This window comes from Clarias gariepinus, chromosome 21 (genome assembly GCF_024256425.1).
Source record: "Clarias gariepinus isolate MV-2021 ecotype Netherlands chromosome 21, CGAR_prim_01v2, whole genome shotgun sequence".
NCBI lineage: Eukaryota > Metazoa > Chordata > Actinopteri > Siluriformes > Clariidae > Clarias > Clarias gariepinus.
In genome coordinates, this window is record NC_071120.1 from 17,269,228 (window position 1) to 17,296,261 (window position 27,034).

At 38.5% G+C, this 27,034-nt stretch overlaps 1 protein-coding gene across 2 annotated transcripts; it reads left to right on the forward strand.

Annotated features, from left to right (window-relative positions):
* Positions 1–403: 403 nt before the first annotated feature.
* On the forward strand, positions 404–27,034 carry tmem161b (transmembrane protein 161B). 2 transcript variants are annotated; one of them, XM_053481601.1, is made up of 13 exons: positions 404–1,042; positions 1,299–1,477; positions 11,898–12,001; positions 12,559–12,645; positions 13,697–13,794; positions 13,899–14,055; positions 16,840–16,991; positions 18,940–19,000; positions 19,089–19,229; positions 19,622–19,735; positions 20,726–20,900; positions 21,569–21,665; positions 24,471–27,034. In XM_053481601.1, the coding sequence occupies exons 2-13, from the start codon at positions 1,475–1,477 to the stop codon at positions 24,716–24,718; spliced, it is 1,437 nt and encodes a 478-aa protein (XP_053337576.1). In that variant the 5' UTR covers positions 404–1,042; positions 1,299–1,474; the 3' UTR covers positions 24,719–27,034. The 2 variants fall into 2 exon arrangements, with proteins under 2 accessions (XP_053337576.1, XP_053337577.1); XM_053481602.1 differs by lacking the exon at positions 404–1,042 and having other exon boundaries at positions 1,287–1,477.

The window sequence follows — 27,034 nt, forward strand, 5'->3', positions numbered from 1 at the left end:
GCCCGTGTGCAGCTCCTGACGGCTACATGCTGCTATTACCTGCGAATGGAGTGTGCGGTTGGAACTCTTAACTCGTGCGCCACTCCTCATCCTGCTCCCTACTTCTGCTTGACATTGCGCTCTGCAGTTTGACCCAGGGTTTCAGTGGCTATTATTTAGTAACCGGGGTTTTCACTGCAGTTGACCCTATCTACTGTTACATTCAGTGAGAAAGGCCTGTGACACAATCACGGTATGATGTAAAGGTTAATAATGACAGGTAGGAATTACATTTTTGAGTGAACTGCTTCCAGAATAGTGTATTTCTAATAAAATAATACATTTCTTAACATTATGGAAGATTTTATTAATAGGATTACTACAGCCAAAAGACAACAACATATACACACCAAGCCCCACCTTGCACTGTGTTCTGAAACCTTTCTAGGGAAACCAGAATAAATCTTTTCAGCAATTAGAGCTACAGCAGCTCTTATATTGGATCAGACTAGTATCTTATTTTAAAGTAGATTATTAAATCTAGCACAGAACCGTTCATAACATCGCTTTTACACAACAATTTAATTTCATTTTTGGTGCAGAATAAACTTCAGGCAGATATCTAAGTCTTGCAAATGTTGCCATAAATTCAGTCCAGCAGTCGATTTAAGACGCGCCCACTGTTAGACGCATGCGCAGTACTAGTCTGACGTAAAACTGTTCAGAACCTCGCATGCAAGTGCTGCAAAAGTTTCTGTCCATCCAGGTTTGCGTGATGCTGTGACAAAATCTGTCTGGACATACATACAGGCTGAAAGTTTTCTGAGACTGGTTTCTTGTCCTCCAGTGAAACATTATTGAAAGAGCGAGTTCTGACTAATCAACAGACAGACTCTTTCTTTTATTTATATAGATAAATTCAAATGTTCATTACAGATAGACGAGCAAAATCTGACAAAATAACAACAGAAAAATGCAACCGAATGTTCTTCATTGATCCACTGCAGCAGCTTTTCCAACACCGGTAGGAGAATGTCACACGAGATGCTCACACTGCTTCCGGGTGAGGGGTCTTCAAAGCTTTAGGGCTGTCCGGATACTTGCCTGTATATATTAAAATGATTACATTACATATATTCACAAAATTGTTACGTTTTTTCATTAGATAACGACTAATTTCATATTAATGTGATATTCCATAGATTAGAAAAGTCGTATAAAATATTTTAAGATGAATACGGTCTGTCAGATTTTTTTTAAAGCAGGCAAACAGAACATTCGGCTAAGTAGCGAGACTCATAGCGTGACCTCTACTGCAGTTGAAAACACTCCAGAGCCGAGGCTGAATCAATTGCCCGCAGGGATGCGAGTCGTTTCTGCCTGACACCTTACTCCCAAATACCCAGGCATATGTCATCGGAGCCGCTTGATTTCCGACTCGGGGAGAAAAGTGTGACAGCCGGCGCTGAGTCTGTTCCTGCAGAGCTACATCGACATGGTAAGCTAATGCTAGCATACAGCAAGCCTGAGGCTGGATCCCAAGTAGCCTCAATCCCACCTTAGTGTGCGGCGTTAAATAATGGCGTGTACGATTCATACAGGGGGGTTATGTGGTAGCTTGGTGTCCTCGTGTAACACTAATAGGCATGTATATCTGATATAAACATACATTTTTATCAGATAATAAGAACAGGTGTATAATATAGTGAGACACCTCCTGATAGCTAGGAGTAGAAGTTCAGAGATGCTTCTGTGATGCTTGCTGATCCATCATATCTCTACTTTTTACTTAACTGCACTAACTGACCTTAGAGTTGAAGAGTGTGTGTGAAAAGATTATTTTATTTATGTTCATTGAGCATTATTGCATTGCTGACTGTCACTGATGACATTGATCACTCAGCTAGAGTGTGTGTGTATGTATGTGTGTGTGTGTGTGTGTGTGTGTGCATGATCGCTCTACCTGTCTTCATCTACTTCCTCATCAGAGGTGAGTTTGACCTCAGCTTGCCCTCTACACACCACTACATCTTACTGTTTGTCCTCTGTGTTCAAGTCAACAAACATCCGTTAGGGCAAAGCTGAATTTACATCAAACACTATAGTACATACTCAAAGCAAGGCTGTTCAATTCTGACCTTGTTGAATCAGATTTCTCACCTGATCGTTGCTTTAAAGGTCTATTTCAGGCGTACTGAATAACAATTAAAGAAAGTCCAAATTTCATGTTTCAAGTGTAGATCTCTATACACAGAATGCGGTCAGTGTTTAAAAAAGGGAGCATTTTAAAGTTCATTAACATTTCAATAAGAGTTATTGTCAATTTTCAAAAACTTTTTAAACATGTGACAGTTTTGATCTTTAATGGTCTTTTAAATTTCCTTGTATATGTAGGGAATACATCAGCAAACAGCAAAATCTTTAGTCGACCTTTTTTTGCATGCTGTTTTGACTCTCGTTGCTCTGTCATACCTGGCTCGCAGTTCAGGTATTTTACATGCTCTCACCACGGACTGCTGCGAATATGTTTGATCTAAAAACGCATTTTGTCTTACAGTGGCGCTTTACACTAAAAATCTTTTTTATCAGTGCCAGTTACAGAACATATTGCTTTAAAAAAAGGTAGAATGACCGTATATTGCCCTGTCTATGCAGCTTTGAACTTTCCTTATCTTGGAGTAAGTCATGTTGTGTCATGCTTCCGTTTCTGTCTCTTCTGCACGCTCTGTCCATACACGGTAAAATAGCATGTTGATTGGCTCTGTTGATTCAGGATCAATGAAGTATCTGTCTGTCTGTCTCCTACTGTAGTAGTCTAGACCCTATAAAGATTTCTGCATTCCGGTTATTTTAAAACTTTTGTTTGCTTGTCTTATCAGTTAATTTGTAACTGAGCTGAGGAAAAATAAATGCTGCACTTGTGATTTGTTCGAAGAGCACCTTGCAGTGATACTTTTTTGTGTTCTGAAGATGTACCTATTGCGTTCAAATATCCGCGAACAAAATTTGGGCCGATACGCTTATTATGATGAAAGTTTCAGCAATCCACAGTGCTTGTTGCAGTGAAATGCTTATTAAAGAGCTGAAGCCTAAACTTCGGATTAAACACACAGAATTGCTATCCACGTTCGTACACTTCTGTGCACACTGTCAACACATGTTTAAGCATCGTCCCTGTTGTCCTGACCATGATTCATCTGTCATTCACCTGTTTGGTTCCCTGAAAGGAGCCTTCCGAGAACAACGATACACTCCTGATAAAGATGTGAAGACAGCTGGCCCTCAGCAAAGTGTATTGAAAAGCAAGAAGATTATGTTGAAATTATGTATTTTTCTTTTCTAAAAGTTATTTTAAAAAAGTTTTTCAGCTAGAGTAAGGATAATGTTCGACTTGCTATTATTGGGAGCCATTTACATATTTCGATTTGAACTATACCGTCATCCCCGTCCCCCCCGTTAAAAAAAAGGAAAAGACGTGTAATTTTTTTTCATGCAAATTTAATGCGAAGACCTTCCACATTGATACCAAAAATCCAACATGATTCTTAGAGAGAAAGAGACAGTGCAAGACTGCAGTGACAAAGAGAGCAAAGAATGAAACATTATCGATAAGTAGCTAACATATCACCAGAGAAAGCACGAGAAGACAAATATCACATAGTTATTTGGCATTTATTACCTAAATAGTCTTGAAGGTGAGTGTGTCAGGATTGCAGTGATGTATGGCATATGAAAATGCTTCAAAAGTGCCACTACAGCATGTAAAAATACTAAGATACACTCTGGCGGTGCTCTTCTATGGAAAGTCTTATAGGTTTAAAGTGCATAAAATGATAAATTCCTTGATAAATATTTGGTTTTATGACGCCTATACTGTAGCTAATACTGTGTCTTTAAAGCCATCCTTTGAATATACAAGTACAGTGAAGGGATTCACTGATCTGACAATGCATATAGGATTTTGGGGCAGGTATCATCCTGAAATAATAAAACCAACAGCTGAAATATACTTTCAGTATAAAAATTTGAGTCTTATTTCTCTAAGGATGTGTGAGGTGTGTTTACACAGACATGCAAAAAGTAAAGAGTTTAATGAAAAAGAAAAGTATGCACTGAGGCGGCATGGTGGCGTAGAGGTTAGCGGCTGCTGGTCATCTCAGGAACACTGATGGTATGATAATAGCGCTCTTTACTTATATAAAAGACTGATTATCTTTAGGGTCCGGCTTTGATTCCCGGCCAGGCTCGATTCCCGTTTCCGTGGAGTTTGCATGTTCTCCCCGTGCTTGGTGGGTTTCCTCCGGGTACTCCGGGTTCCTCCCACAGTCCAAAGACCAGCAGATTAGGCCAATTGACGTTCACAGATTGCCCGTGGTGTGTGAGTGAGTATATGTGTGTCTGCGCTGGGATGGACTGGCACCCAGAGGAGGTTGTACCCCCCACGTGCCCTTAGTCTCCTGGGATAAGCTTCGGCCCCCTCGCGACTCTGAATACAGGGTAAAGCGGTATAGAAGATGAGTGAGTGAGTTATAGAAGAAGCAGAAGGCCAGAACCTTTTTGAAAGCGAAGTGAAACTGAAAACACCTAACCCCTTGACCAGGGGACAGCTACTAAACCACAGGTTGCTGGGCTTGTTACCCCTGCCAAGCGAAAATGTGCAATTCTTGTTGGGAAGGCATTCCAAGAGACAGAAAATGGGAGCTTAACATCGGACCAGCCACTTTCGGAAAATTTTAGAAATGAGGCTATCAAACTCTTCAAGGTGTATGTGCAGCTCAGTCTAGTTAAGTTTCACAGAATTCTCACGCCAGTTGGCTGGAAAGGAAAACCATGGAGGTTATGGTGCCATATGGTAAGTTGGGAAAAAGACTAAGGGGGAGATGTCAAGATTAGTCGAGTCCAAGGCCAAGTTAGTACCACTTAACCAGAAGGGAGAGGCTATCAAGGCTGAGAGCTTATTTTGCTCCATTAATGTCCAAGTTATAACCACTCTGCAGCAGCAGTCAAGGTATATGTGTATATGTATGTTAATAACATATTAATGAATGTGGGTGTGTGTGACGTGTGAGGGAGCAAAATCAAGACTTTTAGATTTAATTCAAAGGGTTTGAAAAAAGTGTGGAATTAACAATTCAGGCATTACAGTCATTTTCATACACTCATGCACTCATTTGTTGGCTTATAAATCATTCGTTAAGTAAATTCAATTCTTGGATGAAAATCCTTGGCCGTCAACGACTGAAGTCTAAAGTCTTCCCATCATTCTGGTACGAGTTAATTTTGGTTTCATTAGTCCAAAGAAGTTTTCTGGAAAAGACTGATCTCGGCCTTTCAGTTCTTAAGCGTTAACCAGTGGTTTGCACCTTGTAGCTTAACATCTGTATTCACTTTTTAAAGCCGTCTCTTGACTGGAGTCAACTGTAGACTTGTGCGACAGTGATTCACTTACCTCTTCAAGAGTGTTCTTGATTTAGCCAGATGTTGTGAAGGGGTTCTTCTTCACCACAGACAGTATTCTGCAGGCATGCACTTTAGATGTAGTAGTCTTCCATGATCTTCCAGGCCTTTCGCTGTTGCTGAGCTTGCCAGTTAATTCATTTCTTTTAAGAACCCCCCCCCACCCAAAAAATAAATAAAAATAAAATAGTGTGCATGTATGAAAATTGTAAAAAAAAAAAAATCATAAATGGCCCATGCTACTCTTTTGAAAAAGCAATTGAATTGAAGCTCTTGATTTCACTCACATTTTAAGTGTTTCACTTCAAATTCAAGGTGGTATACAGATGTCTCTTAGCTCTTTTTCTTTACCAGCTAAAAGCAAATAATGCATCAAAGCCACCCACACAAGTTCCTGCAGAGAGTCTAGAAGAAATCCATTCACACATAAGAGTAAGCATACCTTTACATAGACAGTAGCTTTAGCCCAGGATCGAACCAGATAACCTGGAACAGTGAGGAAGCATTTTACTGTTTTTTTTTTTCTTATGTGTGAACAATCTGGATAAATAAGTTTTTCTTAAAATCAGATAATGTTGGATGTTGGAATTTATTACAGTAGACTTGACCTGGATTTGAAAGTATTTGCTGATTAGAGATTCGGCTTAGATGCTGCTATTTATATGACCGTAAATGATCTCTCTCTGTGTAAGCATTTTCTGTGCATGTCTGCATGACATGTGAGAGGGCTAGCTGCGTTCTTCTTCCCTGTGACAGTCTTGATCTAACTTATGCACAATCTGTTTTGTTTCTGTTTTTATTTTTGCAGTGTTCATAAGCATCTGAAACTCGAGTCAGGGTGTCATTAGCCTTGAGAAGAGTAACTTAACTAGCCATTCATTGAGGGAAGAAAAAATTAATTAAGAAAACAGCTGCTTAGAAAGTGGAATACACATTTTTTTAGCACCAGATTTTATCATTTCTCCACTTTTATAGAGTCAATACAGTCAAATTTGCCTAATCTAGAAGTTAGACTAATTTATATTATACTAGAAGACCGAGCAATCTAATCTGATGTACACAAGAAGCATTCAACGAGTGGTTATAATGGACGGTAACACCACTTCATCACACCACAATCATTTCATTACATATATCCATCTGTATCTAAATGTTTCCACCGCCTGCGTCCCAGGTGTTCTACATCTGTTAATTCCAGTAACTGTTGGTTGCAGCATGGATGAAAGTAGGACCAAACCACATTTGAAACCAGGCACCGAAGTATTGTCAGCAAGAAAACATGTCTGATTGTGATTTTATCTTTTAAAAACACTTTGATTCCTTAATAATTGCTTCTAAATTATTCCGAACCCCAGAATCTGAAAGTTAACGGATCTGATGTCCCAAAGTGGAATATGTGGAAATATGTTTGCTACCATATAAATTAGTCTTTATTGCATTCGGGCACCATTTTATATCTAAAATTGCTTATTAGCTTTAGAGGCAACTTAAGCAGCAACATACAAATAATTAGAATTTTAACTAAAATATATAGGCATCTATACTTGTATATTTTTAACATAAAATGTTTGTGTTTAGTGTTCTGTAAGTAGTGTTATAAGCAAAATCCTGTAGTTATGATTTAACCCCCTGACAGAGGCAGTCACAGCTCAAAGTTAAAATATCTGGTTGGTGCAATTTACTGTGCATTATGTTGTACACTGTGTTTTGTTATACTGGGAAGACTGGGACACTACTCTTCTAAATTCATTTCTCAGACATCCTGCTGTAGCTTTAGACCTTAATGGCAGTGGATTGTGACATGTGGATTGTAGAGCTGTGGGATTGATAAATATGCAATTGGATATATAATATGAAATGTCTTCTATTTTATTATAATATTTAGCTGGTTTCATTAATTGAATCAGTAAGTCATTTTTTTTATTAATAATTGATTCACATAATTGAGGTGAAATTACAAATGCTAAATATTACTTTAAAAAATTTTTTACAACAACCAAAAAGCCCTGATCTTTATCAAATACTCCTATTTTGCAAGAGTATTGCTTCTTCTTTTTTTGAGGTTAGGGGTGGTTGGAAACACACTGGCACCTCCATACAAAACATGACATTTAAACAACCAACAACACAACTTATTAGATACTTAGATAATTTAAAATAGATTAAATTATGGGTTAAAATAGTAGTTTTTTAATACTTTAGCACCTGTAAGAAATATAACTGCTTAAGACAGTAAACAATAGAATGCAAAAAAACTGCGAAGCCCAAAATTAAAATCGAATCAAATCCAGAGTCTGCCTACACAGTCACATCTCTAGTGGATTAACATTGATATCCTCCAACTTGTTTTGGTTGCTTTGTTTTTAAAGAAGTGCCAAGCGATTGAGTTCTTTCATCTGCTGGTTATCTCTACCAGCCCGCCTCAGACCTCATTTGCCCCCATGTGTATTCTGGGTCAGCGCTACTGAGGAAGATAGTCAACTCCTGCTGCTTTAATTTTCCCCTGCGGACCTAGTCCCAATACCGATGGCTCAGGCGTACGCCTCCAATTCGCCTCATAGTGCGTATGTGTGACCTACATTTTCAGTGTAGCACATACTGGTCACATTTATCTGCTTCGTTTCCTTGACAGCGTAAAGATATGGTGCCACAAAGTATCATATGGGCACTTAAGCGGGCAGTAAATGTCAAGTCACCAAGTGACACCGAGACAGCATAATACGAAACTTTGTGTATTAGAATTGTTTTCCACGTAAACACCTCAATCAGCAGTCTGACATGATAGGAATGAGGGTGTGGCATAAACCTTTAATAATCCGTTTGGTAGGTGAAAATTGGCTATGCAAAAATTTGATGCCATTGTTTCTCTTTTGTTCGAATAAATAAATTTTTTCTGCCCATGTATGCCCCATGGGCGTATAACATTCAGTGACGTGGACGATTCCAGGATGAATTTGTCTTCCATTTCTGATTGAACTTTGTCGAACAACTCTCTCCCACCTGACTTTGCTTCCTTCTTTCACCCACCGCGTCTCTGGGTGAGGTAGGAGCGCTGATTGGCTTGCATTTTACACGTAGTAAAGTATATAACCAATCAAAGAGACGAGAATGAATTGATGTAAAGAAAAAAAATCATAATGCAGATAAAAGAGAAAAAAAAGCCAAACCTAACCTCAAATTTGGAGAACAATACTTTTTCTTCTATTATATTTCTGGCAGAAGCACTAAACATGTTTTTTTGTTTTTGGTTAAATAATTAGCTAGATTATTAAACAATTAGTTAGAACTATTACGCAAAATAAAATGGGGAAAATATTCCCTTGTAGCATTGTTGACTGAATGTCTGTCAACCATCACTTTTTTAGTGAAGGTTGACAGACATTCAGTCAACAATGCTACAGGGGAATATTATGAGCTATGGAGTCGTGCCGTATCAGCGAGCTGTAAATTATATGTCTCTGAAAAGGCACTCCATGCCCTCACCTTTTCAGAAACAATTATTTTTGTTCAGGGTTTATGACCTCACTGGCTGGCTGTGTTTTTGGTACAAAACCACTGTCGCCTCAGTGGTCTTACAACATTTACGAGATGTACTTTACATAGTGAGAATCTATAAACCAGGTTATGGGGACAGATACAAGTTCCCTCGATTTGAGAGTGATTTGTTTGCTGGTGCTTCTTCTAAGAGATGGTGAAGATATCCCTTCTATAGATAAGTGTACTTTTAGTGTGCTGGGATTTGGGTGTTTTTGTGGTTCTCTGAGGAATGTGGCCTGGTTTAAAGTGTGACACAATTCTGAGCTGTTGGTTGAACAGCAGTGATATGGTGTGACCTCTTAAGGTTCTGTGATTGTCCAACTAATGGACACGTAAGTGACTTGTAATGCACTGCTAGCTGAAGCCTGGGCGGAATGGATGGAGTGTGTTGCTTCTTTAAAGGACCTAGTATGATTCTAGTGTTTACTAGTTATTGCTGTGGTAGAGAATAGAACGGGTACTTGTGTCTAAAAATGGAAAAGTAGGAGAGCGCTTGCTTTTTTTTTTTTTTTTTTTTTTTGGCTGCATGTGCCAGGTTGTTGGAGTTGACAGTGGGACTGAATGATTGCTGCACATGATTGAAGCGAGCTATTTATGTGACCTACAAATATGGTTTCAGCAGTTCCTGTCTTCACTGGCTCTTGTGTTTCCCCAAACCAGTCTTTCTGTTCTATTATACGGGGGTTTTCCAGACATAGATGTCACCCTTGCGGGCCATCCAGGTATATTAACGGCAGCCCAGTATATTTCTTTGGTAAATTTTAATTATTATTTGTAGTTTTTGTTTAAATTTTTTTTTTAATAGTACAGTATTAACTGTGTCCAAGTAATTAAAGCTTAATTTCTGACTGTACCTATTTGTTCTGCACTCGCTTTAAATAAATTAACTTGGAGCTTGAGTGGACCATCCATCCATCTGTCCGTCCATCTATCCATCCATCCATGCATGCATGGAAAAGATTAAGTATAAATTTTATTGTTAGCAAATTCTGTTCAAATTCATGTCCGTGAACGTGTCTGTGACATACAGTACAGCTGTTAAACTATGTTTTTAACTTCCATTTTGTCAGAAATCACTAAAATACACTCACAAGCCACTTCGAAAGGAAAACCCATACACCTCCTCATTCATGCAGTTTCACAATTATCCGTACAAACCTTTTCCCAGTCTTCACCTGTCCACATCGGGAGATCCTGTTCCCCACTGCAGCCTCAGATTCCTGTTCTCGACTGACACGAGTGGAACCTAATGTGCTCTTCTGCGGTTGTACTCCATCTTCCAAGTGGTTTCACATTTTATGTTTTGAGAGGCCTTTGTACTCACTGTAGTTCTAAAGAGCGGTTGTTTGAGTTACCCTAGCTCTCCATTCTCCTTTAACCTCTCTCGTTAATAAGTTGTTTCCACTGTAGGACTTTCGCTCACTGGAATTTTTTTTTCCACCATTATTCACCATATTGTGGGACATTAGAAAACTCTTTATTGATAGAGATTTTCCAATATCATTTATATAGCCATTGGTGCAAAAGCTACTTTTGGCATTGTGTTTTCTGAGCTAGGAGCTTCAAATGGTGTGCTGTAACACACAAAAAAAGCAGGGGTGTGGAGAAGAATGAGACAGAGTGAAATTTCCCACAGAGTGTCAAAAAAGATGAGCCTGTACCTAAAAAGAGAACGATTTCTGTCAGTTTGATATCTGAAACTTGAAGTGCAATGGAGTGTTTTAGTGTTTACCTTTTTTATATAAGGTATTCATATTGTTCCCGTTTTGACAGCGTGACGTTTTTCCTGTTCTCAGTGGTCAAAGTCCTGTTTAAAATCACTTCCAAATAAAAGAAAAATTGCTTTTTTTTATGTTCTTGGGTTCAATTCATTGAATGATCAAAAAGCAGTCATTTATATAGTATTTATTTTGTGTATTTTTTTTTTCATTATTTTTTTTTGGGGGGGAGGAAACATTATTATTGTTGTTGTTATTGTTATTATTATTATTATTATTTTAAGGTATGAATTTATATTATTGTCTATATGGCCCAGTCATTAGACTGTTGTATATGAAAGTCTCAGGAGGTCTAAAATGGGCATGAATACTTAATTTAACAAATGTGACATCAGTAAAAATACCACAATTAAAATGACCTTTTTCCCTCTTTTCTTATATTTGATGTGAACACCATATACTTGATAATTACATCACTAAGCAGGCATAAATGAATGGCGTTCCTATTACGCTGGCTAGCGGACATTTTAATTTGCCTGGCCTGAAAAACCTCTGCCCCTATTGATGCTAGCACACAAGTCCTGGTTGTCTGACGAGCCATGCTGTGACTCGAAGTCGAGTGCTTAGTCGAACACACAAGAATTTACAGATCAGAGGTTATTTGAATGCAGGTCCGCGTCTCACGCTGAAGTACAGGTCTCAGACCGTGCATCACTGGTGTGGATGGGGGAATTGGTCAGTGATGGCTGCAGTACTTCCACTTCAGTCGAAGGAGATTGATGTTGGGTTAAAAGGGCAGTTATGAGTTTTGATACCTGAGTGATACATTCAAGCATGTTTGCAATATCCAGTCTGTTTGGCCAAATGAAATTGCTTCCCTCTTCACTCTGTCTGGGCTCCTGAGGTGCACAAAGTGGGCAGAATTTTCATGTTCCATCTAAAGAACACAGATGAATGGTCTTATTTGGTCGTTTAAGGCTGTTCCTTTAAAGAACCATTCAGAAAGTTCAAAACTTCTCATTTCAGCAATATTATAATAAACTTTTATTATAACGTTCCTGCTAGTATGTCTATTTTTATGTTAATAAGTCAGCAAATGTCAAAAGTGTAGTTTGCATGTAATGTATATTTAACTTGACGTTTTTTTACTTGAAAACTGTTATTTGCATTTTTTTTTTCATCTCTAAGTGTGTCTTCTACTCCCAGGGTGTGATCAGTGTGCAACTGGTGGTTACCATGGTAATGGCCTGCGTGATTCAGAAAATTATACCTCACTACTCCTTCGCAAGATGGCTGCTTTGCAGTGGCAGGTAATGAGCGAACCCATTGAGACCCTTTTGTGTTGATTGACCCTTCGAGTGCTCTAGCATTGTATCTCAGCAGTTCATTGCCAAGGCAGGTTCAACAAGAACAACATGATCTACTTTGCTGAAGCTCTAATTTTATTGTTAGTATAATGGGCCTGCCAAAGATGCATCATTACGCCTCATCAGTAGGACCGAAGGGCAGCATCAGAAAGTGGAATCACCCGAGAGGACCGCGACGAGGCCCGCCTGGTTCCTCCTAATTAGCTCCATGTGTTTAGAGTAAACAGCTCCTCAGAATGTGTTCAATAATTCATCACTACTTGTTTGGGCTGTGAAACTTTTAGATTTTTTTTTTCCCTAGTTCAAACACAGGATATTTTTTTTAGCCTTAGAGAGCTCCATAATTAAGTTTTCATTAATGAATAAATAAACATGGAAAACAACTAAAAACAGCACAGCCCTCTCAGGACTCCAAAGAAAGTTGAAGAGGCTGTGCTAATTTATTTTTTTTAATCATCAAAATCCCCTTTGTTTTTATTGGTCTTGCTTGTATGTTTCAGTCTGCGTTGGTACCAGCATCCAACAGAAGATGAGTTGAGGAGCCTTGCTGGAAAGCACCAGAAAGCAGGGAAGAACAAAAAGGACAGGTATGCAGTACCGTTGATTTTTTTTAAACGTACGATTAACCAGCACTAAATTCCAATGTAGTTTTCTTCGCTCTTAACATGTTTCTAGTTTAATTCCCAATCAGTTGCTTTTTTATCCAACTGTACACTGAAAAAGTCCTGCATGGTAGTCCCTTAAATACTAAAGATCAGCCAATGTCCACCTCCCTTACTCCGCTTACCTTCTTGTAAAGACTTGGCTCATTGAAGACCTCCCAGGCCAAAGCAGGTAGCTCTGGGATCAAACACGAAAGAAGATCTGGATTCCCACAGGGCTTTTGTGCTGGCCGCCGTAGTGTGCATGGCCCTGGGTAAACAACAGAGCTCCAGACGAGAGGATCACTGTTTTTTAGGACAGCTGGCCCGCGGCTACGGGGCAAAGGGCTCAGACATTGGGCCCTGTTGATCTGGAGGCCCATGTTCTCCTCCTTCTTCTCTTTTCCAGTATCCTACTGTTCCCAGCAGACCTCAACATTCAACATTCTCATGCCAACAGCCTTAGTGCTGAGGCAGGAATGTGTTTGATTTTCAGCATTGTGTATATTTAGCCTTTTTTTGAAAGCAAGCAGGACTCTAATCCTCAGTAAAAGGTGCAAACACTGATGGCGGTGGTGTTTCCATGGGAGACTGAGCCAAGTCTAGGCTATGCTTTGCAAATCTGTATATCATTTAGAGCTAAAAGTAAATCCCTGTATTTTAGATATGCTTTGTTTTTTTGTTTTTTTCTGTGTGCTATAACATTGATTTTTCTGTAAGAGCTAATGTTATTTTATTCTGTCATCAGAAATGTAGACAACTTCTTTTTCAGACTCACTTCCCTTTATTTTAACACACACTTTAGACTATAATTTAATGAGACTTTGGCTCAGACCTAAGTCTATGAGATGTAGCCTTTTGCACAACTAGTCTGCCATGTTATTTCCAAGTTCTAGCTTGCAGCTTTTTTTTTTTTTTTGCATGAAATAAAAAGGCAAAATTTTGACTGTACTTCATCTAAAGTATAACCCGCATAAACCTGTGTGCATATTTTTAGGAAATACAATGGGCACATAGACACCAAGCCACTGACGGTTCCCAAAGACATCGACCTCCAGCTGGAAACGAAATGTATTGCCGAAGTGGACACACTAGGTATATGCACTTCCATCTGCTCCATATCATTAGAAGCCTTGCAGCCTCATATATTCCATGCTGCTCTCTGCACCGAAGACCTCATTACTCTTCTTTTCTGCTAGCTTTGCACTACTTCCCGGAGTTTCAGTGGCTGGTGGACTTCACAGTGGCAGCGACAGCAGTGTACCTCATCACTGAGCTGTACTTCTGTGTAGCTGAGGCTAATGGAGAGATGAACATCAGTGTGGTGTGGAGTTTGTTAGTGCTGGCCTTTGTCATGTATCCTTCATAACACCATTTACCCTGGGTTAAGACTTAATGTCATGAGCGCTGCAGCTTAAATGTCATGAAGGTTACGTCTGAGGAGATAATGGTGTAGGAGGCACTGCAGAGTTTGATGTTCTACATAATGCTTAAGTTCTGTCTGGCCTTTTCTTTTTTAATAGAACACTCTATCCAGGGGTCAGATGGATATGATTTATTACTCAACTAGTAAACTAGGTAACGTTATTTACCCCAACCCCCCATAGTCCTTTGTTCCTTAGCGAAAGCAAAACTAATTTACGATCATTAACTTAAACCATTGTCTGGTTTTATGTACAGATTTCTTTCTCTTTAATGATACTTTTTAGTGCTTTTATGTAATAAATTAGATGAAACATAATGGGCCATGCTTTTACTGAAAAATTATTGACTATAGTGTGGTGTGATGTGGCCGGACACACAGCCACTCTGAAGTTCCTGTTATACTTACTTATTAAATAATGTCTACTACTTTTTTTCCATTTACAGTTGCATGTAGTGTTGTACATCCATAGTATCTAAATTAATAAGCCTTTTTTTTTTTTTTTTTTTTACATTATGCCACTATGCGAGAGGCTGCACATTTTCCGCTCTCTTCTCCACATTTTTTCTACATTCTCATTCTTTCACTTTTTCCTTTCTTATTCTCTTTTATTTCTGTCATCTTCCTATATATTACTGACCGTTTTCTGCTTTTTATTATTATTATTATTATTATTATTATTATCTCTGTATTTTTCTAGCTTTTACTTAGAGTTCTAAATGTGGAAATGACCCCTTTGAGTTTTTGAATACACAGAAAAATAAAGAGTGGTAAACACTGTCACAGAAACTGGAAAACATCAGCATGACCACAGGGGAGTTGAAAGAATGATGCCAAACAGTGGTAACTTCCAAAGTGCAGCTTACAATTTATAGGACACAAAAACAGTACTTGGATGAAGTCTTCTAGACAAAAGAGACAACCTGTGGTTAACCAGTGATTGAGTAATAGAATGAGGAAATTGTATAGGAAACAGGAAGTTCTTATGAGAAATAGGATATTCATGGTGGTATGGGCATATACATGACTACTGGTGTAAATAAATAAATAAAATAAAAAATCTGTATCCATCTTCTTATATATTTCGTTTACTGAGAGCAAGCCTGAGGGCAAAAAGTAGGAAATTGTGCATTACACATCCCCAGAGCAGCTGGAAAGAACCAGGCTACTGGTAATGTCAATTATAGTTTCTGTAAACAATGTCACCCAGAAATACTTCAGCGCTGAAACTGGTATTCCGGCTAAGTATTCACGCGAGTAAAGTTTGTAATATGTAAAGCCTTGTGGCGAGCATGCCATAAACAGCTTTCTTTGTCGAGAAGGTCTCTTTAGGAGAGAAAGTGCAGTTGGGTAAAAATCTTCTTTTACAAGTCTGCACCTGTTGCTTTTTTTCCCCTCTGCTTTTTTCCTTCTTCTCCGGCTGCTAAATCATGCACATTAACCCCAGAACAGTCCACAAGGATCAATTTCCCAGCTATATGCATTGCCCCTCACCCCCTCACAACCTGCTACTGAAGATTGGATACCCAATTTTCATGACCAAACCAGACTGATTTGCCTGGGAAAAAAAGAGGTTGGTGCAATAGGAAAGAAGGAGGCTGGCTGATAGCATGATAAAGATGATGAGGATGATGATAGGCCTGTGTGAGTGCAAATGGATGGACGATGTCAGTAAGGAGCCATTTTACTGGGCTGGCTCTGAAGAGTGTGTGGCAGAGAAATGGCTTTGTCAATGTGATGGGCAGTGAGACATTTCCTTAGATGGCCTTCTCCAGTTGTCTGTGATTTTGCACTGTGCACCCACATGATGATGTGCACCCACACCACTAATGATGTTTTTTCCCCCCTTATTTTAATATGTTTAACTTGCCTTTTGAATTTGCCTCAACTTTGGTCGTAAGCGTTTAAACTGTATCAAGTTTCTTTTCACAGAGGTTTATTTTTATAATTTTCTCGCTTGCTGTTTAAGAGCCGTTTAAAGTTTTACAAATGTGTCAACTCAAATACTTTGACCAGATGAATTCAGTTGACATTCTGCTTTCACTTGAATCGAATGTGCTGCCTTTACGCCTGCACACAAAGCACAGGCTTCTTCTCTTCTATCTCTTCTCCTCTTTTCTCTTCTCCTCTCCTCGTTCCTTTCATTGCAAATCTACTTTAATTTGATATGGCTTCTTTTTTCTCCGGGAGTGATTGACTGACTCAGTGTCCTATACCCTAAGCGTTGTGTAGTGAGGGTTTGTGAGAAGAAGTTGATTAGAAGTATCACATTTCCAGGATATAAAAATGGAAACTAGATTTGCTCCCTAAAAGTCATAGCCTGGAATCCAATCAAAAGCTACAGTTTTTCTCATGGAGCTGCAGATCCTCTCTGAGCTCATATTAATGAGTGATCAAAAGTTTGGAGACTCAGATGGCGCTTTGGATTGGTAGGATTCAACATGTTTTTTTTTTTTTTTTTGAAGTGGCATATGGAATTGGAATTTGGTATTGGAATATTTCACATCTTTCAACATCGCGAAAAGAATATTGCTCAGATACGGCCTTGAATTTATGACGCTTGAATCACAATTGGCCTGGATGTAAAAACGTGTCTAAACATTAGTCAGGTTTTAGAAAGTTAATTGCAAGATCCATGGCTTCATTTTGCTGAACAGAATTGTTGCATGATGCCTGTTTTATAACTACAGTCAGTACTTAACTCCTTATTCCTTTAGTAAAATCCTCTTCTCCCTCACGGCTCACTATTTTAAGCTAGAAGAAGGCGGTGAGCGATCCCTCTGCATCACTTTTGGGTTCTTCTTCTTTGTTAAAGCGATGGCCATTCTTATCGTCACTGAGAACTACCTGGAGTTTGGACTTGAAACGGGTACAGTATGATCAGTGTTTACAACTTTTTACTGTATAACTTTCTTCTGCTTCTCATTTACATCAATAATTATCAATTAAGAATGAATAAATCCTTTTAAAACTACTTCTTTTTACGACCATTCTACGAAAACAAAAAGCTACTCATTGCATCTGTTAGGTTTAAAGAAATCGTTGCCAGCTGATCCATATTAATTACTGCATTAATTATCCAATCAAAGGCTCTTAAGTATTTGTTTATTAAAATCCAGATGGTGACTACTTTTTCTGTAAAGTGTATAATTGTTTAATTTGACCTTGGAGTCTGCAGTTGTTTAGAAATGGCTCCAAAAGATATTCCTGAATGTAAATTCTACCATCCTCTGTCTCAGTCACTGAGCTGCTCAAACATTCCCATTCGCTGTGTGTCGGTCAGTCCGATGAAGGCTGTCAGACAAAACCTTTTTATTTTGGCACGCTGCAGGCTGTAGTCAATCACTATCAGGAAGTCAAGGGCAATTAAAAGACGTTTTGGGACTTTCAGCAGCACTGAATTAATAATTTAAATGGGTGAATAAATTGTATAAAATGTATGAATTTAACCATCTGATGATATTGGAAAACTCGAAATAAATTCCCCAAAGTTCTTTGGGTTAACTTCGCTTAAAATGATGTACACAAGTAGAGGGGGGAAACCAGTTGAATGGAATCACTTATAGGTAGCTCAGTGTTGCCATGACGTTCATGTCCATTATAAATGTATGTAAACTTATGACTGCAACTGACCAGTCCTGACATTAAAACCACATTGATAATATCGTGCAGCTCTCCTTTATGCTGCCAGAACAGCTCTGAACAGCCAAGGCATGCCCTGTACAAGACCTCTGAAAGTGGCGGTCCAGTAGGTACAGTAAGTTGTAAAGTGAGGCTTCCATGGCTTGGACTTGGTTGTCCAACAGATGGCAAGGGCAAATTTAAAGGCCTTGAGACCTTAAACACCTTGAACTTTTTGTCATGTTCCTTAAACCATATCTGAACAGCTTCTGCAGTGTTGCAGGGAACATTATACTGCTCAGAGAGGCCACTGCCATTAGGAAATCCTGTTGCCATGATGGCGTCTACTTGGTCTGAAACTATGTTTAGGTATCAATAACACATGACCACCTGGATCCAAAGTTTCCCAGCAAAACATTGCCCAGATCATCACACTACCTCTACCAGCATGCCTTCTTCCCAAAGTGCATCCTTTTAGCTCTTCTGTGGGTTCAGACCAAACAGGAGAGCCTTAGCCCCCCACCTCCAGCAATGAGTCTTTTTCCTTGGACTTGGACCACTGCATACAGGCAACATCTCTGACTCAGTCTTCTAGCCATCTTATTTTGGCCCTTTTCAAAGTTGCTTAGATCTTAACACATGCCCATTTCTTCTGCTTTCAACACATCACAAGAACTGACTGTTCATTTGCTGCTTAATATATCCTAAACCCAAATTCCTTTATATAACTCAAAAACTGCTATTCAAATCCCCTGTCAGTGGTTTTAATATTAAGGCTGATCAGTGCATATTAAAGAACCCTAGGATTCTTGCAATGGAGCCTTGAGGCACATAAATTGATGGACCAGGTCAAGGTTCTGAGACTTTATACAGTACATAAAAAAGAGCTTTGTTCCCTTTATATATTAATATAACATAAATAATTATTGTTTTTTAATAAAAATTAATATATTAGATTTAGTTACCCATTTTAACCTGCACATAGAGCGTTTTGGATTTAGAATTAATAAGCACTGTGTCTGCAGGATAAGTGTTTTTTCAGTCTGATAAAAAATTTTTTTTAGTTGTTATAAAATAATGAACACAATATGTTTTAATGGAAATCCATTATCTTAAAATAAGTGCAGGTTGCTTAAATAAATTTTATTCTTTTTTTTCCCCCTGTAAGAATTTTTATGGCTTTTCCTTATTTGCAGGTTTTGCAAATTTTTCTGAAAGTGCTGTTCAGTTTCTGGAGACCCAAGGCCTGCAGTCGCAGTGAGTAATAATCATTATAGGAAATGTTTGTGTTTGTGTCGGGATTACACTGTTTGTGAACAGGCTTTGCTTTTGTCCTTTTGTGTAGGGGCCCCATATCCAAACTAACCTTTAAGCTGATTCTGGCTCTACTCTGTGCTCTGATTGGAGCATTCCTTACCTTCCCCGGGCTGCGACTGGCTCAGATGCATCTTGATGCCCTCACCTTAAACATCAACAAAGTCACACAGTGAGTGACTTCAAAAATCATTTTACAGTAGCAATAAGTGTATTATCTTAAAAGCTAATGTTATGAAATGTTTTTGGGGAATGTTAATGGCATTTAATTAATCATTTAATTATTCCAGGAGTAGCTCTAAAGTTTTGAACTTTCTGGATACAGATATACTTTCTGGGGCAGTGATGGCTCAAAGGGTTAAGGCACTTGAGTTACTGATCAGAAGATCGGCGTTTCGATCCCCAGCTCCACTAGGTTGCCACTGTTGGGCCCTTGAGCAAGGCCCTTAACCCTAACTGCTCCAGGGGTGCCGTATCATGGCTGACCCTGCGCTCTGACCCCAGTTACGCTGGGATATGCTCTTAAATATGTTCTTTTTTTTTTTTTTTTTTTTTGTCTCACAGGACGTTACTGCATATCAACTTCTTGGCTCCACTTATTATGGTACTGCTGTGGGTAAAGCCCATAACCAAGGATTATATAATGAATCCTACCCTGGGGAAAGAAAGTCTGCCTTTGTAAGTCCCACTTCTCTTCTTCTTGTATACTTCTCTAAATGGCAAAAAACAGTGATAGAGGTCTAGTCTACATTTAATATGGCTTTTTCAACAATCAAAAATGCTTCTTTTCAAATGCACTTTCTAGAGTCAATGAAAAGATATGGTTTCATATTTTCAGTGTCTTCTGATGGTCATTTGATCTTTTTTTTTTTTTTTTTACCCTGATGGTGGAAGTTGCTATGTTGTTTTTGTAGGGGTTATCTTAATTTTATGTTTATGCTTTGAGATACTGGGAAGTGTGTTTTATGTTCATATTGTCAGAATAAAAAATGGAGCATATTAAAATAAATAAAGACCACATGACAAACAGTATGTGGTTTTACATGGACCCTAATTTTCCACTAATAATCAGAATAATAGCTCAATAGGAATAAACGTGCATTGTGTAACCACCTCAGTCGGAGCCATCTGACCCAGTTGGAATGTTTGTCCCTCAGGGGAGTAACAGTAGGTGACACAAGTATTCCTGGTGGGAAATTTTGCTTCCATTCCTGATTGGTAAACTCTTGTGAGAAAAAGCATTCTCCCTCCCTCAAGTCTTTGCTTCAGACTTTCGCCCACTCTCTCACTGGATGGGCAAGGTGCATTGATTGGCTTGCCACTTCACTCACATTTACCCAATCACAGATGAGACTAAATTCTTGTAAACAGTTATAAAACTGAAAAAAGGAGAAAAATACCACTTTTTTTAAAAACTTCCAGCAGATTAAACACTTCACAGTGGTCAGAACCACTTTACACTTTACACAAAAGTTACATGCTCAATTCTTATTAAATGCGGAATGTGCATGTAAAAACACATCAGATCAGCGTCAGAATAAAATCAACTAAATAGCACAAGTTCTCTTCATCTCAATTGTTCTCTTCACAGACTTTAGACATTAGTGTTAGTGTTGTGTGCTGTTGAATTGGTATGTTGTTAAACTCTTGTTCCCTTGTTTCCGTTAGGATGTCAGAGAAGACATACGACACACTGCGCCTGTGGTCCATTCTGCTGCTATGTGCACTGAGACTAGCCATGATGCGTCACCACCTACAGGCCTACCTCAACCTGGCCCAGAAGGGCGTTGAGCAGATGAAGAAGGAAGCAGGACGCATCAGCACGGTGGAGCTGCAGAAAATGGTCTGTAGTTGGCTTTTCTGCATGGATTTTACAAAGTTTTATTTTAATTCCCTAGAGATTAAATTAAATCATATAATATGGTCCCGATTCGTCAAGTTGTCCGAGTTAAACCTATTTCAATGGCATTTCCCAGTAGAAGCCATCATGACATTAACTGAGTGGATGAATCATTCATCTGTGCCTTATTGACTGGCAAGATGTGAATGAATCATCGTCTCGACCGGATCCAGGTATGAGTGTGTCCGGATGCCCACCTTTTCCATCCCCTAAAGATCTCTGCATTAGCATCCTTCAGTTATGAAAATGTGTTGTAATGAAAAAGGATTGAGTCATATCGTTGCCCTCTGAAATGGGCCTGCTATTTGGGTTTAGTGGAGCTTCAGTTAAGATCAAAACCTGCAGCTCTCCAGAGCGCAAGCCAAGGGAAAGAGCCTGTTTGATGTGCGAGACTCATAAATGGCTGTGGCGGCATGGTGGCGTCTGGTCTTACAGCCTTCTTCAGAATTTATACGTTTTCAGTCCTTCCCTCTAGCTAAACTCCCAGGGAACAATCTCTCTAAGTCTGTTTGATGAACCTTTCTTGCCCTGAAGTAGTTTGTTTTTTGAAGTGGATTTGTGCAAAGGAGCTCTTTTTAACTGCAAATATGTTCTTCTTTTTTGTCTGCCAGGTCGCCCGTGTCTTTTACTACCTATGTGTGATAGCTCTTCAGTATGTGGCACCGCTGGTGATGCTGCTGCATACGACTTTGCTGCTAAAGACATTAGGTGAGCGGATCAGACCTGTCCTTCTGCAGTGTTTCTAGTGATGCTTAAAGTAGTATTGGGCGGTTTGTCCATGAGAGAGAGAGCATGAAGATCGCAGTATGCTCACGATATGAGTGTGTTCTGTTTCTACTTTTATAACCAGAATCCGCTTCAGTTTGCTAAAATCTATTGAATACAATTAGATAGTCATTCAATTTAAGTTATTAAATAAATTTTTTTTTTAATATTACACACAGTCAATAAATAAAAGAAAAAATGTGATTACTCTTCTTTTTTTTTTCTTACCCCTTACTCTCCTAATTTTTTTTCATTGCCCATTCCCCTGCCTCCTAAATAGTTAGTTCTATTACTTAAAAGTTGCCAACGATGGAGGGTGAAGGCTAACCTATGTGTCCTTCAAAACACATGATCCCACCACATGTTTTATACCACTGCTTATACTATAGTATATGTGTGTGTGTGTGTGTGTGTGTGTGTGTGTATGTATATGTATGTGTGTGTGTGTGTGTGTGTATATATATATATATATATATATATATATATATATATATATATATACACATACACTTCGGATTACGAGCATAATTTGTTCTGGAAACAGGCTCGTATTCCAAAACACTCATAAACCAAAGTAAATTTTCCCATAGGAAATAATAGAAACGCCAATTATTTGTTCTACAGCCCAACAAAATAAATACATAAAAATAATTAACACAAAATATAAAGTTAAATAAAAATAAATTAACCTAAAATATATATATATATATATACACACAGTGAAACCTCGGATTACGAGTAACGCAGTTTGCGAGTGTTCTGCAAGACGAGCAAAGATTTTTAATTAATTTTGACAAAAAAAAATTAGCAAGTCTTGGTTTACGAGCAACGAGTATCATGTATCACACAATTGCGCTTCTTGTTTTGATGCAGAGCATCATGTGATCACAACTAAGCCAACGGTTTTTTTCTCCCTTGCCTTGCGGAATTGTGGGTTATCGTCTCCCCTGCTGGGTATTAGTGCACATCCCTTATTGGCATAATCAACATCAGTGGACGCATGTACTGTTTACTATAACACTGTGACCGTGTGTTAAAACATATTTTATTTTGTGTTTGAAAGCGCGTGTGTACAGCAGGTATGTACTGTTTCTTATAACACGTGTGTCTAAGCGTGTAAAGTAATAGAAAGTCTCATTAGAGGTAAAAAATTTATTTTCTCTGTCGTTAAGTGTATGTGTTGTGTGTGTGCGCGCGCGCGTATTTTGACACAGACTGGTTCACACACACACACACTCTCTCTCGCCTTAAAAAAGACTAAAGGCCAGAGAGAGAGAGTGTGTGAACCAGCACGGTGTCAAATTACACGCGCACACACATAACGCACACACTCCACAGTGCAAGAGAGATAAACACACACGCACAGCGCCTGCGCGCATAAACGGAAACACTTATCTATCAGGATTTATTTTTACTTTTTTTTACTAAGGTTAAGTGCAGGTTAATTTATTTTTATTTAACTTTATATTTTGTGTTAATTATTTTTATGTATTTATTTTGTTGGGCTGTAGAACGAATAATTGGCATTTCTGTTATTTCCTATGGGAAAATTTACTTTGGTTTATGAGTGTTTTGGAATACGAGCCTGTTTCCAGAACAAATTATGCTCGTAATCCGAAGTGTATGTATATATATATATATATATATATATATGTATATATAAAATATTTTTTTTTAATTAAAAAAGCATGCTTAATTTAAATATATAGTATAATTTCGCTTAAATGCTTTTTATAAAAAAAATTTGGGTGATGGATAAATGCTTGACATTCAACAATTCAATTTACCCTAAAGTACAGAAGAAATAAAAGTTGATATAGTGTATTACTATTCACCAATCAGCCCTAACGTTACACCACAGTAGATTATTCTTCTGGCATCAGGAACTTGGCAGCGGAGATGGGGTCTCCATGAATCAGACTTGTTTGTCTGGTGTATCCCACGGTTATGGAGTTTGGAGACAAGGACAGCAGGCTTTGGTGCACTGGGTGTTCTGGTGCCTTTCTGTCGTGGCCAACATTGACTTTTTTTGGCAATTTGTCCAGCATCAGCTTTTCTCTAGGATCACACTAAACAGGGTAGCGTTTTGTCCCCACCGGCATTAAGGTGCCTTGGGTGATCCTGTCACCAGTTTACTGATAGATCATTTGATAATCAGTGTGAATGTGTTAATGGCATGGCTGTTCAGTAAAAGATAATAGATCATGCACAAAAAGCTGTTAAAAAGGCATTTTAACACTATTGAAAACTGCACTCCAAAGGCGTTTTACCACTGTTGATAAAATACAACATGAGTGCTGTAAATGTACTTTTTTTCATAGTAAACTGCAGTCACTGCCATTTGTTTAGTAATATCCTCACATTGAGAACCATTAGATATACAGTATTTGACAGTATTCAAATATTGCTGGGCTGTAAAAACTGTTTTTGTTCCAAGTCTCCAGGAACTATATTTTTGTTCATTTTGTTTTTCCCTGGGGCAAAAATACAAGGTTGCACACATGTAGAATCCCTTTGTCCTCTATTACAATAGGGGAAAAAACAACAAAAAATGATAAGCGCTTCAGCAGTAGATTGTTTACTTGCACAAGTCATGACCCCAAATTCTGGTTTCCTCAGAAGACTGCACTGTGCTAGTAATTGTTGACTTGATGGTGTTGTGAAACTGTTATCAAGTATCTTATTGCCCACTTCTAGCAATGATTTTCCTTTTTTTCCTCTCTCTGAATTTTTCTTGATTTATGTCAGGTGGACATTCCTGGGGCATTTACGCTGACGAGAATGAGGACTGTCACCTGGACACAGCGGAACAAGCAGAAGCCCAGGCGCCACAAACAGTGGCACAGCTCTCTGTGGCTTTGGGCGGACTGAGGACTGTTTTCACTCCTTTGCTTTTTCGAGGCCTCCTCTCCTTCCTCACGTGGTGGATCGCTGCCTGTTTGTTCTCAACATCTCTCTTTGGCCTCTTTTACCACCAGTACCTGATGGCTGCATAGCGACGGGTTACTTAGGGGCCAGTGCAAGCAGAAAGGACTGCACAGCCAAAGGGCCAGAAACTCCATCTCTTTCTTTTACCAACCATATCTCTCTTATGGGCTTCCTTTATGGACTTGATGTCCATTTTTAGAAAAAAAAAAGAAGAAAAAAAAAGAAAGAAATGTGTTTTCAGCATCACATTGTAAATCATAGTGAACAATAACTATAAGAGTAATAATGATTAATGATTTAATATTAATAATATTTGAAATAGTGACAAGAACAAGGGTGGGTGTGTGTGTGTTATTTTAACGAGGCAGGACACCCGTGAATATGCAGAGGGATAATTTCTTATGAGCCTTTTTTTGTTGTTGTTGTTTGTTTTAAACACTGAGAATTTTTGGAGTTGTGCATTGCTTATTGAGATACTGTATTTTTAGAGTTCTAAATGGATGATGGATGATATGCAAAAAAGCGGGGTTTTTAAATGTGATTTTAAGTCATTTTTCAATTTCGCCTCTGAAACTTGGCTCTGCTGTAGGGAAGGTGGACACCCCCAGTGTTATACAACTCTAATAACTGCAAGACAAGCGTTGTATTACGGCAAAAAATAGCACTGGGGCTGTGGATAGCACCTGGGAGGGGGGAGGGGGGTGTATTAATTAAATGTGGGGGTTGTTTTCTAACCTTATTGCCAGGCAGGTGCTTAATAAGCCTTTCCTGTTTGGGTTTGTGTAAATGTACAAAGACTGCGCTAATTTAACAGTATGTGCGAGTGTGTATGTGTGTGTGTGTGTGTGTGTGCATGTGTGAGAAGAGACAAGTGTTCGAATAAAGACATCAATGCCTGCAGGCTGCAGCTGACCCCTGCCGCTTGCAGGCATAAATCTAAAAAGGGCATATTGAACAAGAAAGGAGCGATCTTTGGGAACGATCTAAAGCACTGGCCTGCGCTCCGCTCCTGCCTCCCCTTTTAGTTTAACTGGTCAAACGTTTTTGCTTTGAATCTAGGGTCCAGCGTGATCAAACGGAGCCTGTAAGTGCACCGCACATGCTACCATGTCATGCCTATTGATTTGCTGTCACGGCTCTAGTATTTGGATTGATTTCCGTTTAGCTTTATATTAAGGTGCCAAGGATGCGTGGAAGCTCTAATCTGTTGTGAGTGTAACTGCTTGTGTCCATTCTCAGACATTGAGCCATGTGTCCTGCTGAGACGTGTAAGTATACAAGCAATAGGGGGAAGAAACCTCATGGCTTGTTAATACAAAGAGTGTGCTTTGTGTGCCTCTTGTACAGCAGGATATCGCTGCCCGTGTCTGAATTCTGCAGATTTTTATTAATTTTGGTCAGTAAATACCTAAGGATTGCACTACAGCTCAGCTCAGACAGATACAGGATACACATATCATTTTGATTGGTAATTGTGTATTTTTTATTATCGCCATTTTAACTCTTTTATGAGTTATAGAAGTCAGTCTTATCCTCTCTCTCTGTTTCCCATTTAGGAGAGAGTGCACAGTTTGAATGTATCAGTCTTGCAGTTTTTATGTATTATTTTTCACTTTTCATATTTTGCCTGGTTCAACTACAACTACAGATTTTCAGCTTGGCCAAACCAGTGACAGTTTTTGTTAGTATTACTGACAAATCAGGTATTTATTTAACATGAAGTGGTGTAATGTTCTGAAGGCTGTTACCTGGTATAAAATTCAGTATTACATGGAGGAATGGGACAATAACAATTCCAGTAATTTTAAATTTTGGCTGAAATATACTTTGCACAATCGTCACCTAATCAGTCCGTCATGTACCCATTATCATTAAAGCATCGTGAGCATTTAAAAGGCTCTTTATCACTTGCAAAGAAGAAACTACTGACGTTGCCAAGTTATCAGATTCTTACCTTTTTGTCTTTTTTTTTTTTTTACCACTTCTAATTTTAAACAAGTAGTTAAAGAGTGACCAAGAGCAGTAGTTAGCTGTTTATCATTCACTAAATACCTCTTTTTCATCATAGCTATGTGTCTTTAAACATTTCAAACCTAATGCCAAATAACACATAATCTTGGGTTCTTGATTGGGTCGTTTGGATTTCACAAGACAAATTTGACAAATCATTTGTAAAATTCCTATTTTTCTTTCTTTCACTTTTGTTTTTCTTTCTTTATTTTCTCCACTGATTTGTAGTGGAATTGAAGCTGGGACACTTCTTAAAATCCACAAGCCAGAATGGCCTTGTTTGTCTTAATTGTGTTTTATGTATGTTGTTCAACTGTTTTATTTATTATTTTTTGTTAGTTTGTGTTTAATAAATCATTGTTGATGGAAATTTA